The following is a 15,567-nucleotide window of genomic DNA, read 5'->3' as shown; positions in this document are numbered from 1 at the left end:
TTCTGGGTACAGTGGTACCTCAGGTTACATACGCTTCAGGTTACATACGCTTCAGGTTACAGACTCTGCTAATCCAGAAATAGTGCTTCAGGTTAAGAACTTTGCTTCAGGATGAGAACAGAAATCGTGCTCCGGCGGCGCGGCAGCAGCAGGAGGCCCCATTAGCTAAAGTGGTGCTTCAGGTTAAGTACAGTTTCAGGTTAAGTACGGACCTCTGAAACGAATTAGGTACTTAACCCGAAGTACCACTGTATAGAGTTTTTTACTACAGCCTCTATTACTAAAATGAGTGAGGGAAAACTTTCGAAACTGTTTCTTGCTTTCAGAGTTAGTTGCTGCCTTATCTCACTACAACCCCCACCCCTAATGTATGTTTGGTTCATGTGTATGAAGGGAAAATACTCACAACTCAGTATTTCATTATATGTGGCCTGTTCATCTTTGTTGCAGTGCTAGTGTATTGTGAGTTGGACATCATGATCAAATACATGAGCAACAAGACATGGAAACACCTAGTTATCAGATTTGTATAATCACTAGGTCTGGACAGTTCTGATCAGTGGCGTAGCGTGGGTTGTCAGCACCCGGGGCAAGGCAAGTAATTTGCGCCCCCTAACCCATGGATTTGCGCCCCCTAACCCCCAGATGTTGCGGCTGGTGCGGCCGGCCCCCCCTGCACCCCCCACACTACTCCACTGGTTCTGATACAATCATCAGTGACTGTGGGAAACAGCTCTCTCTCTCTGTCTGTCTGTCTGTCTGTCTGTCTGTCTCTCTCCCTCACCTCTCTTCTTTCATCTTGTGGTTTGGAATTGTTTATATTTGTATCATAGACCTACTTTTAACGTAAATGTCATTTTCCAGCATATTTTCGGTAGAAACTATTGCTAGTAGAAAACTGCATTTTCCATTGCGAATCAGAAGTGCCCCCCCCCCCAATCTAGGCAGAGGAAAGCACTTTGTATCAGGTTGTGCTTTCCCCCCACTTGCCTCAAAAGTCTATCCAAGTTTAGCTAGAACTGAGCTACATCAATTTGTCTCATCAGATGGTACAACCAACAGTACAGGCTGAAGACACACAAAGCTGCCACCTTTGTGAAGCTCAGTAGGTCTGGATGTAGCCAGTGCTCCACCTGACATGGTTCACTCCACCTTCCTGCCTGATTATGTCGAGTGGTGCACCAGCATCCTAGGGCCAGTCTGATGGCTTTGCCAAGGCACTCCTCAGATGGCTCCTTCTTCTTTGACCTTCTTTCATAATTAAAACACACACACACAAATGTGGCATTGGTGAAACTGATCTGGATTTCATCTTGCTTTTCCTGCTTCAGAATGAAGTGGGGATCACTGGTGATGGAAATGGATTATGGCAGATAGAAACGAGAAGGTGCAATCCGGCTATTGAGCTATGCCATGACCAAGAGACATGAGAGAAAATGGTGGGTTTCAGATTAATGTGCTTAAAATGCAACTCGGTGAGCATGCTGCTGTAACGACTGTGGGGCACAGCATCCTGCTTCTCTGTCTCCTGGCCCCACACCACTCCAGCCCCTCTTCTGCCTCAATCTGAACTGTTCTCTGCCCCCGACACTTCCTGCTCACTAAACCTTGTTACACTCACTGCGTAGGACCCTTTCTCTTCGCAGTCTGCTCGTCCTCCCTCTTTTCCCTCTGGCCACTAATTGTCATCCCATAACCAATCTGCTGGCTCTGAGATGTCTTCCCATGGGTACTCCCTCGGGGGGTTCCCAAACTGGCGGCTGCCACCACTCCTCTGCATCCAGCCAGTCAATGACAGATTATGGTTGCAGGGTCCAGATTGGTTCATGTGGGGAGAGGCAGTCCTTGAGGTATTGTGGTCCTGAGCTGTTTAAGGCTTTATAGATCAAAGCCAGCCAATGAATGAGCATGGAATCTTGTAAATGGCTCAAGGCTCTGGAAGCTAACCATGGAATTGGGTATTGCTGGCAAAAGATAGAACGAAGTGTAACCATAACTAGATAGGGTAGAAATGAGATGCCCTTCAAAAGGAATATTGTAGCTAAACGCCTCACTGTTTTGCAGAGAATAATGATGTGTGTTAATGACTTGCAGACTCAGCCTCACAACTTCTGTCATGTCTGGCCAATTTATTTTATTGAGATCAAACAAGCATCAAAGCTGAATGCCTGTTATTTCTAAGTCCTCAAGTACACAATTGCCCTATTCATTCTGTTACTAATAGGCTGTGTTTTATGTTTTCTCAAAGTGCTTGCAAGGTATATGGAAACTATATACTTAAAAACTTTATACTAAAAAACAAACAAAAACAATTTATTTGCTGTATAGGGAAAAGTACATTAAAAATAATTTATTCTACATGTTTTACACCGCCCCCCATGTGAAAATCATTTAAGATGGGGTTCATGCAACAACACAGATGTAAGCTATTGAGCTTGCATTGGCAGAGAGGTGCTATTTGTATTATTTTACTAGGGCTTCATGAATGCATGTAAAATGGATGAGTCCCCTGTATTCAGCCTAATTGCCTAATAGAGGCCTCCACCTGTGAAGTCTTGACATAGCAGATGCTGTGATGAGAATCTATTAAGCTATATTGGCTGCTGAAAATCTTGGATCTGATACAATAAACAAACAATAGAAAAATAATTTTGCTTTATTGCATCCAGGTTGCTCAGCTCTCCCCAGTTTAATGGGATGCCATCAAGTACAAAGTCTCATTAAATCTAATGGTTTAATTCTGATCTCACAGAAGTTTGAAAGTCATCAGCTTCTATAAAACTCTTTACAGCAACTGTGTTTTCGCAGCATGACATACAGCAACATGGGATCTAATACAATATAACTGCACAATTAGACTGCCAGTTCTTTTCAAACAGCCAGAACCTCAAAACACCTGTGAAGGCAGGATTCATTTTCTGCAGAGCATGTGTACACTCATCTAGTGATAAATGTAAGGCTGTAATAAATTCCTTACATCAATCTGCACAGATCTGCATGATGATTACCCTCTTCCTTAAAGCATACGTTTTACTAGAAAGGACCAGAGATTTCAAATAAAGTTGCTTGCAGCAATGGATGCACTTCCATAATTCATTACTTGTGTGAAGAAGTGGCTAATGCAATTCAAAGCAATTTAAATCTCACAAGAGAACACACACATACACACAAACTTCAGCTTTTCGACACACATCCCAACCCTTTACTTACTTTTATTACACTCTACACACACTATGCTTTTAGAGCAGGGATGCTAATCAACTAACCTTTACTCATAGTAAACCCATGGTAATTAATAGGCTTAATTTAGTCATGTCCATTTTTTTTATTAACCATATTTAGACATAGAATCTGAATATTCAAATTATTATTATTATTATTTTAAAGAAAAACACCCTTAAAGCTTTGGTCTCCCTATCCTTGTTAAGTCCCAGTTTTTATTACATTTTAAGTTCTAGACTCATTCTTCCCAGCAGCAATTTTGCATCTTGTCATAGTGACATTAAAATGTACCATAAATAATTAGTGCTGGGATTTAAATAATACAGCAGATATGGATACATATATGGATATCTTTACAAAGAAAAAGAATTTAAATGCATAATAATTTGCTTGGGATTTTTAGAAAATTTATTGGACATTTGTATATAAATGTGCTCTTATTAAAAATGTAGATGCAAAAATGAACCTACCTCCACCTCCACTCTTTTTTGTCCCCTTGAAAGTATAGCTTCACATGCTGTTTATGTGGGTTTTTCCTCAATGAATTTACCTTTCAGGGTGATGTCATTTTGAATAAACACTGCATTTAACACAGTGAGAGTCAGAAATTTGCAAGATTTCTTTTTATACTTGCTGGTAATAAGGATCACGCTCTCTCCTTGGAAATGCAAAAAGGTACACAAGGACTAAATTATAGTCTACATTTTAGAATCAGTGACAGAGGACTGGGAAGTATGGGAAAGACATATGGTAATTGGTGATATTGACAGTGATGTGCTAAGGTTAGCCAAGTATGTATACAGAAGTCCAGCTTTTCTGCTGTTCAGGAAAGAGATCTTTCTGATTCAGCTGCAGCTTGGGCCCTAGGTTCTCAAAGTGTGAGTGGAACCAATGTATTAGGTGGGTATCAGCACTATTTGAATGATCCACTGTTTGGAATGATCCAAACAAGGGTTGTGTTCCTCTCTAGATCCGAGTCTGAGCTAGAATTATAATAGCAGCTGCTAGAGCCTTCATTTCTTGCCTTTTGGGCCAGTGCCCAGAACAGCCAAGTGGATCATATCCCCAAACAAGGGCATTAGAAGGCCCAGAAGTGAGGTATCACTCCTGCTAAAATCATTTTGAATGTCTCTTTATTCCAATCCAGAGATCCTCATGGACAGCAGTGAAAAGGTTAATACTGTGCACAAGAATCTAATTGTTTTATTTAAAAAATAGATCACTGGTGTAATATTGTGGGGAGGGCATCCAGAAAGCTGGAGTAGGTTTAAAAAGCAGATCTGTGTTTGAAAAGCCTATCAGCACTACCTAGCCTTAGACCCTACTTTGGCCCTCTTCAGCCAGATGTGGCTTAAGACTATGGGTGGAATCCAGTGTAGCACTAAGTGAATGTCCCGTCAGCACAAGAATTTCTGCTTGCACAGCACAATATTCTCCCCCTTTCCTGCACCCCCCAAAGTTTGTTTTAGGTGCTTACCAGCCCTCTGGAGCAGATTTGGGGAGGATGTGGGCAGAGGAGAGGGGAAAAGTCCTGTTGCACAAGTAGAACCCCTTCTGCTGATGGGATATGTTTGTTGACTATCACCCGGTGTTATCTGATGTGACTTTCTGATTAACTACATCCATAATCATTATCATTGGTCCCTGCTCAACCTACATCATTGGACTTTTACCCTTGACTTTCAACACCCTCAACTTTCAGCACTGAGACCCTGTTGGATCAACTGGTTGCTATTGCCACTACCTACAGCCACTAACCTCTCTCTTGTCAGGATTTTTAGTTTTACCTTACAGCATCTGAAAGAGGAAGATGAAGGGGAAGAGACAAAGTAGCAGGGTAGGACACTAAGTGCCTGAACTGGGTTTTTAAAAGATGCAACAATGATTTTTATGTTGACAGTGTGCAACCCAGTAAGATTTCTGCATTCTTTATTTCTGTATCAAAATCCTATACAAAAATAAAGAGATTTCCCCCCTTTGTTGCAAATCTCACATCTTTTTTTAAAAAACTACTTAAAATGATATAATGTTGCAAAAAGTGGTTGAAGTCTTTGAAATGGCTGAACATCTTAATCTTATGCAGACTTAGGATGCTCTCTAAACTTGCCGAAATCAATAGACTTGATTGTACCAAGCTCTGCTTAGGAAAGTCCTCTTAATCTCTTAATAGCCTTAATGAAACCCTACATGCTTTCAATTATTAACAAATTTATGGAGGCCAATGATTTGTGTTTCAGATTATACAACAGGAGCGCTGTTAAAATGTTATCATGATTAAAAGATTCAACTGACATGCATGTTTACAACTCACTATATTTTCTTATATTTAAGATATAGCCAAAAAGACAATATTTGTTAAAGAAATATTGTTGTCAAGTAAAAGAACTTTGCATATCTAATGACGAACAGTTGTCATCCGTTTCCCCCCTGATTCAGAACATCATTTGTTTGGTTAAACCTATGTTTTCTCCAGCTTGTACCACACCACAGATGAAAATATAAAGCTGCAGCCTTCCCATATACAAAACAAAGGAAAGAAAAGCTAAAATGGAAGAGCAACATCTGATTCTTCAGACGCGGTGGGTGGAGTGAGCTGTCTGAACTGTAACGGGCGCTGGATCCCAGGCGAGGTGGGTAGATGCATAGTTGTTTCTCCTCCTCTCCTGGTTTTGATCTTCCCTTCCTTTGATGAATTTAGACCCACTTCATACGTCTACAAAGAAATGCTATTAGCAATCAAAGGATTTCCATTGGTGCTGACTTAACTCTCCCATGTTGAGGAGGTGCTTTAAAAAAAAAAAGCCAGTGAAATCATGGTACAATTGTGCACAGAAACAAAATAAGCAGGATAACCAAATATGTCTACATTTTGTTTTCGAAAGCTGATTTACAGCATTAACAGTTAGCTTAGTCCTAAACTGCCTAAGCCAGTGATGGGGAACTTTCAGACCATGGATCTAGTGTGGCTATTTTGGGTGAACCACACTTGCTTTTTTTGGGCCTGACACCATGTTTTTGAAATATCAAGTGGTATATACATACTTATAAATGAATGACTGAATGAATGTCTGGTGTCACTTGTCAAAGTAACCCACGGAGGCTTGGCCACTTCTTAATCTGGTCCTCTGACTAAATCCTACTCCTCAAATTGATTTAAATGGGCTTCAGTACATCTTACACTGCACAGAGAGGCCTGCATTTCAGCTTTTGATTTTTGCTTTGTTTTTCTGTGTCTGAAAACAATGAAACTATGTTTATCATTTGCAACAAAAATAAGCATGTCCAGATTTATTAGCTAGCACTGATTTTTTTTTTTTTTTGGGGGGGGGGTAAATGTAAAGCACAGGACACAGTAAGATAATGAATAAAATTCAATTTCAACAAATGGATTTTTCCATTTGACCGGGATATCATCGGTGTCAGTGTTTTGCCATAAATGTGGCTATGAGAATGTAAAGGAGCCGTATCAGTTTACAGAGGAAAAATGTGCAGCTGTGCTCATTTGTTGGATGGGATATAACTGTCTTCCCTTAAGGAAGTGCTTCTGTTTTGAAGATGCTGCACTCAAAAGAGAAGAGCATTTCCCCCCAGAATGGAATAGAACAATCTTCCCTCAGGGATATGCCTCTATTTCAAGAATGTTGCACATTCCCAGCAGTCCAGAAGCAATGCATTTTATGCATTTGCACCACCCAAAGAGTGGAATCATTGTCATACTGTGCTTGCTGGTAAGGAGTTCTACATGCATCACAGGCACATACCAGACAGTGCCGTGAAATAACTGATGGCATGAAAGATCTTCCATGACTGCTAACAGCTTACATGAAACAAACACAGCGACCCTACCCTATAACCAGCACTCAATCTGTAATGATGGAACTCTTTTTTTTGCAATAGATTTTTATTAAGGTTTTAAAGGTTACAAAAAGAAAAAATAAAGGACATATTTAAACAGAAAAAAACAAAGGGAAAAGAAAAAAAATCAGAAAAAAGATGCAGATAATTAAAAAAAATCAATCCTTTACATAACTTTCTTTCCTTTGCTTATTTCCTTGACCTCCTCACACCTCCCTTTTTTGTATTCTAATTCAATTAGATATTTCAGCAAATCCTTTCCATCTTTATTTCTATCCTAATGATTTATCTTAATATACTATAATTTAACGTTCTGTTCTTTCACCAATTAACAATCCATTTTTACTTAATCCTTTATATCATTTCTGCTAAAACCACATTACTTCATTCCAACATCCTTCTAACATTCCTTAATTTTACAATGTTTCTGTAGATAAACTTTAAATTTCTTCCAATCTTCTTCCACCGACTCTTCTCCTTGGTCTCGGATTCTGCCAGTCATTTCCACCAGTTCCATATAGTCCATCACCTTCATCTGCCATTCTTCCCAGGTGGGTAAATCTTGTGTCTTCCAGTACTTTGCAATAAGTATTCTTGCTGCTGTTGTGGCATACATAAAGAAAGTTCTATCCTTCTTTGACACCAATTGGCCAACCATGCCCAGGAGAAAGGCCTCTGGTTTCTTCTGAAAGGTATATTTAAATACCTTTTTCATTTCATTATAAATCATCTCCCAGAAAGTCTTAATCCTTGGGCATGTCCACCAAAGGTGAAAGAATGTACCTTCAATCTCTTTACACTTCCAACATTTATTATCGGGCAAATGATAAATTTTTGCAAGCTTGACTGGCGTCATGTACCACCTGTAGATCATTTTCATTATATTCTCTCTTAAGGCATTACATGCCATAAACTTCATACCTGTGGTCCATAACTGTTCCCAGTCAGCCATCATAATGTTATGTCCAACATCTTGTGCCCATTTAATCATAGCAGATTTCACCGTTTCATCCTGAGTATTCCATTTCAACAGCAAGTTATACATTCTTGACAAATTCTTAGTTTTAGGGTCTAACAGTTCTATTTCCAATTTTGATTTTTCCACCTGAAAGCCAATTTTCTGTAATGATGGAACTCTTATGGACACTGAAACTGGCTAGTTTCAAGCTGAGAAGCTTCTGATACTTTGCTCTGAGGCTACTCAGTTTCAGTCTCTTTCCAAATTTCCTCTTTATACAGCGCGAATTTCTCAAGTAATAGAGTACACATAGCTCCTCTAAAAGCAAGGGTAGGGGAGCAAAACACAAATATGGTTAAACCTCCCCTTCCACAGCAAGATACCATCACCATGGCAGCACAGTTTTCTGTTGCCATTCATTAAATGCAGAATGGATATCATGCTCTTGCTATGTAGGGCATTACACAGGACTCATGAGACATGAAATCTACAACCCCCTACCCCCGATAAAAAAGGGAACAGTAAGCTAAAGAACTGGTAGCTTGCTGTCTTTCCAGCATGCCCCAAAGCTGTCTTCGGGGCAGCTGCTCCACCTTGCATAGTGGTAGGGCTGGCCCTATGGCCATTGACCATCTGGATATGGCTTAGGGATGTCCGGACAAATCTGTTGCTAAAATGTTAGGCTCTTTATTTGCTTTTTAAGCCATCTTGCATAGATATACACAGAGTATTTTTCTATCCTCTTTATATCAAAATGTTGAGCAGAAAACATGAGTCATATGTATTAACAGTTACATTTTGTTCTGGGCTAATCCCACTTCTCAGCTTTAAGGAAGAAAAGATTAAGAAATGGTGGCATGTACTCAATTATCAGCAGCCATTTTAATTCCTGTACAAACATACCTAACTTTTCACACAGGAACAGAGCTAAAAGCTAACTAACAGTTGACCAAAATAGTATTTGTACAACCATACAAGGGATGGCGTGCAATTCACATTACACAATCTACCACTGTCTATATTTTATTTTTGAGGTGGAGTGATGGGCATACATAAACTCATACAAGAGGTAAAAAAAATTACACACTTGTTTTGGGACAGAATTCTCTTACCAATATCTTACCAAGTGATGAATTTACACCATTGTACCCAGGCATAGAATCCCTCACTTGCCTTGTTAATTTCATCAGCTAATTTATTTCATCAGAACCTAAATCTGCCTCCTTTCCAATTCTGCCTTGGGGTTCTTTCCACCTTAACAGTACCATCATGTGTACGGGTAAATATTATATTTAATATATAAAATACGTAGGGGAGAAAGTGTTCCATGTTATTTTCTGGGTAATATAAATCTATATTAACATACTAGCAGAACAGCAATTATTCTTCAAACATGTTGTCATTAATTTAGCTAAAGGCACTTGCTTTATTATTTATAACATATAAACATAAACAATAAAAAATATATAAAAGCCACAATGGGTATGTTCCACTGAAACCACTGGAACAACTTAATTGTTACTGAAGGCCCATTGCCTTCAGAATGATTGCCAGCACAACTCTCTGCATGTTTACTCAGGAGTCAATTCTACTGTGGTCAGTGTGATTTATTATCATATTAGTCACAAGAACCTTCAGCTGGAGAGTGGCCATCATTTTTTTCCTGTTGTTTCTGACTTGAATCCAAATGGTGATAATAAAACATGATAATTTATCAGCCTAGAAGTTAGGTCCTAGCTTTGCTCCTCACAGTGGAGGCCATCTTGGTGCTTCTTCACATACAGGGCTAAAAGTAGCCGGTGCTGTATTTTCTATGTTGCCTTCTAAACACGCCTTGGTAGCCATACATTGTGTGAAGAATGAGGAAGAGAAGTAATTAGGATAGGTGAGAGAATGTCACCTTTCTGTATCATCCTCTAACTGTATTTACATTTTAATGCCCTTGCTTTTCTGCCCCATCTGCTTTCTTTTTCTTCTCATCACCTTTCTCACATTTTGTTCTCCCTGTAAGCTATTACTGGGCCTCGTTTACTTCTCCCAGCAACTGACCTTTTCACCCTCTGCTTTGCCACTCCACTCTTCCTACCTCCTTCTTTGCAAACCACGGTAGCATCTCCCTCTATTGCTGCAGCAACCTTGCAACTTATCCAAGTCTCAGCACTGAACTTTCGTAACCTTCATGCTTACCCAGACCACCTTCAATTACTATCGGTTTCACCCTTCACTGCCCTGTCTTCCTTCATCCTTGATCAAACCTTATCTTATCCCTTTATCTTTGATCCTATATGAACACTTACAGGAGTCAATTTCACAAAATCGATGAGGCTTACTTCTGCATAAATGCATTTTTTGACCAGGGAAGCTCAAACGCCCATGAATTCTGTAGACTTTTCAATAAGCAATGCAATTCAGTGATCTGTATAGCACCTGGCATGCTGCTGGAACTGAATTATTGTTGAATAATAGCAAGAAGGCCTGTCCAGAAAGATATTCCCCTCCCAGGGGGCCATGCATGCCTGAAAGGGAGTTCTTAATACAGGGAAAGATGTGATTTCTGGAATCAGAGCAATTTAAAGATAACAGCATTTACTGTTCTGTGCCATCCATCACATACTGTACATTGAGCAGCCAAATAAGGAAATAACCATTCCTTTGGAGGTCCATTTATTCTGACAGCCTCCGAATGCTGATCTAAAGTATGTGAAATAGAATCATCCTAATAAAAAATGATGTTCCTATCCCCCTCCCCACCCTGAGCCAAGGGCTTTTCTCGGCAATTACCTTCCTAGCCCACACAGAAATACCTAATCCGCTCTCCGCGCAGCCACCCCCACCCCGCTGGATTTCCTCCCCCTCAGTAATGTATGCATCATAACCTCATGGTAATTCCCTCCTCCGTTCCCCTGGGAAGAGCTTTAAAGTCAGGAAACGCTGGAGGGATAAGCAGGCGCCTCGCTCCGCCAGGCAGGTGCTGCACCTACCGCCGAGGCCTCGCGCTGCTTCGGAGCAGGGAGTCTTCGCGCGCTCCTCCCCCCTTCCCCGCGGGAGGGGATGCGCGGGCGCGCGCGCTCCTACGCTCCCTTTCACTCCCTCGGACTCCATAGCAGCGCGAGGAGGGCATCTCTCTCCGGGCGCTCGAATCCCCGCTTGCAAGTCCCAAATGCAGCCCCCTCCCCAGGGCGCTCAGGGGGCCGCTTGACTTCAGATATTTTCGGCTCTGAACTCTCGTCATTTCCGCCAGTGTGAGGGAGGTGGGGGCTGCGAGGGGAGAGAGAGAGAGAGAGAGAGACAGAGAAAGAAAACGCGCGGCAAGCGTGCAGCTCCGTGAGGGAACAGCTCTGGGAACAAACGCGGCGAGTGTGCGGGGCTCCGGGCGTTGCTGCTGCCGCCGCCGCTCCATTAAGCCTTGGCGCCCTCGGTGCTCGTGAGCAGCGCCGGACAACGTCCCCCAGCATCCTGGAGCGGCAGCAGCCGCCGCCGCCGCCTCTCGCCCGCAGGTCAGAGGGGGCGGCAGGCAGGAGGCGTCGGAGCGTGCGGGAGCAGCAGCAGCCCTCTTCTCCCGCTCCCTGCTGAGGGGGCAACATGAACTGAAAGCCCCCAGAGGCGCCGATACGCACACGCGCGCGCCCGCGCGCCACACCGACCCGCTCACACACAAGCGAGAGGAGACGAGCCGCCAGAGGAAGGCGAGGATTCCCCCCCCCCCGGCAGCCTCGCTGCTGCTTCTGCTTCTCCGCTCTCCGCCGTTTCGCGCCTTAACCGGCAAGAAGCTGAAATACGACCCCCACAACCCCCAACTCTACCGCGTCTCCTAGGCCAGCCGGACCCGCCACCCGCCTTTCTTTCCGCGGTTCCTGAGGAGGAGACACCACTTCTCGCAAAGTTTTCCCCATGGCGCTCATTATGGAACCTGTCAGTAAATGGACCCCGAGCCAAGTGGTGGACTGGATGAAAGGTAAAGAGCGAGCCCGGAGCTCGGGGGCGGCGGCGGCGGCGGCGGGGGGAGGTGGCTGGGTGCCCCCCGGCCTCCCCTTCCTCTGAGGGAACGGCGTGGCTTGCCTTCCCCTCGCATGTTGGAGAGTCGTGGGAGAGTTGAATGTTGGAAAAACTGGCTGGATGTCTTAAGCAGGTTCTCGACGTTAGACGCACACAGAGACAGCAGCTCGGCTCGAGCTAGCTTTCTGGGTTTGCCATTCGTTTTTATGTTTTGCTTTTGCTTCGTGTCCCCGGGGACTCGAGGCGCCGCTTGGCAGGGGCTGTTTGCTGTCTCGCGGCGGGGCGAATGGAGGAAGGCACCCACCGCGCCTTCCCAGCCTCGTCTCGCGCTTTCGTGTCGCCCAGGGCTTGGGCTCCGCTGCTCACTGCAGGCTGACTTAGGTGGCCTCCAGTGGAGCGCCCGGACATCCACTTCTGACCTCATCCGAGGCATGCAGTTGCCTCCAGCTACATCTTCCAGCCTCCCATTCATTTACGGTACTTAGTTCTTGGGCAGTTAGGATACCGACCCCTCGTTCCCCCGGTTAGGCGGGCGACGAGCTGAGATTGGAGTGGCTTAAAAAAAACCCCAAAAACTTTTAGCAAAGATAGATTAAAAGCCCCGATCGCCAGACGGAATAGCAATTTAAAAAGCAACAACAACCCAAGGAGGTTAATTTGGAAAAGGAAGGCTAAGGGCGTTTAATAAGCGCATTAATAATACCCTGTGGCTGTTTGTAAATATGCCTTCCATTTGGAGCACTTGACGAAATGCGAGCCAGCGACCCAGAATGGCCAAGAGGCCATCTCGAACTGTGGAGGAATGCTAAAACAATCCTGGCCATGGGGCGAGGGGCGGTGATGGAGGAGGATGACAAGGGAGATAGTGGAGAGCAGGTGCCAAGACGCAGCAGCGCCTCTTGAGGAGAGGGGCTGCAATAACAGCGCCAGCATGCTTGAGGAACCGTGGCTCTGGTGTCGGCGGGACCTGGCAAGGGAGGGAGCAGCTGGAACGGCAGCCCTGCATGGGCGTGTGAGACCTTGCAAAGCTGATCTCCGGGTCAGAGGGCTGGGAAGGTGGCAGCATCACATGTCATGGGAAGCATGTGCTCTGTAAAACAAAGCTACTGAAGGAAGGAGGGTGAACGGAGAACATGGTGTGCTTGCATCTCATAGAGAGTGACAGTCTGGTGTCCTTTTAAAATGGTACATGGAATGACTTGTACTGCTGCTCCTAAGCATTCCACTTGTTTCCCTTGAAGCGAAGCCAGGAGCACCTGAGGGGCTCCAGGCTGTCATTTACTTCTACTCCACAATAGCAGCTGAGCTGCTGTAGCACTCACTTTCAGCAGCTGTCTTTTTGTCATTCCCTAGTTGCCCTATAGCCCTGCTGGCATCACTTGTGAGGTTAGAATGAGATTTATTTTAGTCGCCTCCCTCTGGCTTTCCTCCACTAGCAATTGTCAGTCCATTGTCCACTCCTAGCTTCTTTTTTTGTTATTATTGATAGCATCAGAAACTGAGCTTTTTTTGAGGATGTGGGCTTAGATGATCAGTCCTGCTATTTACCCACTAGTTAAAGCAATTGCTTTATTTGTGGGTTGTAACTTTGAGGAAACTGACATTTTTTATTTTCACATGGCTGATAAAATGAGAAATTGTGCCTCACCTCTTCGTTATATCCAGCTGCTGCTTGACTGAAACAGCTGAGGTCCATCTGTGGCCCACTCTTAAACACACTCTAGCTCTGTTGAATGCTGTGAACTTAAGTCTGCTTAAACATGCATAGAATTGCACTGTAAGCTTAGTAGCCACTGTTGTCAAATGTGCTTCTATCTCTTTCAGTAGATATGCTCCCCTACTTTTCAAGGAAAGCCTGTTTCAGTCAGCGCTCTTGAAACAGGCAGTTTCTTTAGTATTTTGCTTACTCACTGTTTGGTAGTGGCTTGGCAGGGAATATATACTTAAACCTCATTGATTTCAGTGGGAGCTTTTCAGCTTGATTCAGTACGTGTTTTCAGTATGTTATTTTCTCTGAAGTAATTTCCAGTTTATTAAATAGGATTTACTCTTAGGAAATGTGTGATTAGGATCACAGCCCCAAGCATGTGCTTAACTCTGGCCCATTGAAAGCAGCACAACCAGAAAGTGCTTAACTTTGGCCGTATGGTGCCCAAAGACTAGAAACTTCTCTTACCCTGCATAGTATCATAGCTCACTTAGCATTTAATTGCCCTATTTTGGTAAATAAGATCACCACATTCTGTGAGAATGAGCATTAGCACACCTGTTCTGTTTGAAACACTAAAACACTTTGCAGTTAGTTGTTTTCTTTATCAAGACCCTGGTTTGGAAGATGTAGTTTTGGTTTTTAAATAATAAATTTCCAGGTCTGCAATTTTCCATGCAGTTGCAATCTCTTATTTACTGATACATAATTCTGGGCATGAATGAAGCCCAAGAAAGATGCTTGTATTTCTCTTTCTTTTAAAATGAAAATTCTAGGTGGTTTAGATTTTTTTAAATCACGTGTAAAAAAATATTACATCAACATTCTACACAATGTGTCTCAATAGATATTGCATTGGTTTCATTTTGTAACATTTCCTTGAAGGCTCCAAGATGTGATAAGTATTATAAGAGGACAATTGTGTGTACAGTGGTGGTGGTGGTTTTTTTAAGTGGTTTTTTTAAGAGCAGTAATATCCTTTTTTAAAAACATCCCATGTCATTTTCCAAACATGGAGCTTCTGAATGAAGCATTGGAAATCAGTATTTCATTGTGAAATGTATCACAGAATATGAAATTTTGCCTGCTTATCCTGAGCACCCAAGGATATACTTTGAGGCTTTTAGCATAAATAGCCCATTTTTTAAGATACATTGTTTATACTGGCATTGCTTTTGACTATACTTATCGTCTTTCTGCTTGTTTGCCTTCCCAGTGTAAAAACAACAATATGAACATATGAATGTGGGTTACAGGAAAGGCTTTCATGTATTAGAGATAACTCCAGTTTTCATATTTCGTAAAATCCCAAGTATGAAAACTGGAGTTCTCTAATCCTAGCTTGTAGCGTGAATAAATCTAGCTAATATCAAATATATCTGTGAAGCTGGTGCAATTGAATGACTGATTTATGAAGAACTGCTATGTTGTGGGCATGATTTCCCAGACTTCTTTACCTTGCTAATGCATGGCAATTTCATCCTCCTTAAAACTTGAGGCATATGGTCTTAGTTATTTAACTCTTGTAAGTATTTCCATAAATAGTTATGTAAGCCTGTGTAATAATGCTTATTAACTATATACATGGTTCCCGAAACAAGGCAATGATTTGCTGTTCAGCAAAACTGCAAAACATAGACAGTATTATGGTAAAATGCTTCATAAAAATGGAAGGTCTAATACTTTGACCTTATTCTATTGGAAAATGAAGCTAGTTTATTTCATTACCATTCAGTTGATGCCTACTTAGAACATTTGGTTTCTGAATTGGTTGTGTATGTGCGTATTGTGCATGTAATGCATGGGACAACATGGCCATGTTCTTTGC

At 42.6% G+C, this 15,567-nt stretch overlaps 1 protein-coding gene across 3 annotated transcripts in view; it reads left to right on the top strand.

Moving 5' to 3' along the window:
- The window catches only part of CNKSR2 (connector enhancer of kinase suppressor of Ras 2), a 248,492-nt gene that overhangs the window by 94,664 nt on the left and 138,261 nt on the right, over positions 1-15,567 (top strand). For 2 of the 3 annotated variants that reach the window (XM_079972208.1, XM_079972206.1), the window contains exon 1: positions 11,823-11,990. The exons of the other annotated variant lie outside the window; for it this stretch is intronic. In XM_079972208.1, the coding sequence (XP_079828334.1) occupies positions 11,927-11,990 (64 nt within the window). In that variant the 5' untranslated portion in view covers positions 11,823-11,926. Of the gene's footprint in view, positions 1-11,822; positions 11,991-15,567 lie in introns of those variants that run through there. 3 annotated transcript variants of the gene reach the window in all.

The sequence above is a fragment of the Podarcis cretensis genome (genome assembly GCF_951804945.1).
Source record: "Podarcis cretensis genome assembly, chromosome: 4".
In the NCBI taxonomy this organism is placed as follows: domain Eukaryota; kingdom Metazoa; phylum Chordata; class Lepidosauria; order Squamata; family Lacertidae; genus Podarcis; species Podarcis cretensis.
Note: the sequence above shows the minus strand (reverse complement) of the source record. Positions and strands in the feature narration are given on the sequence as shown.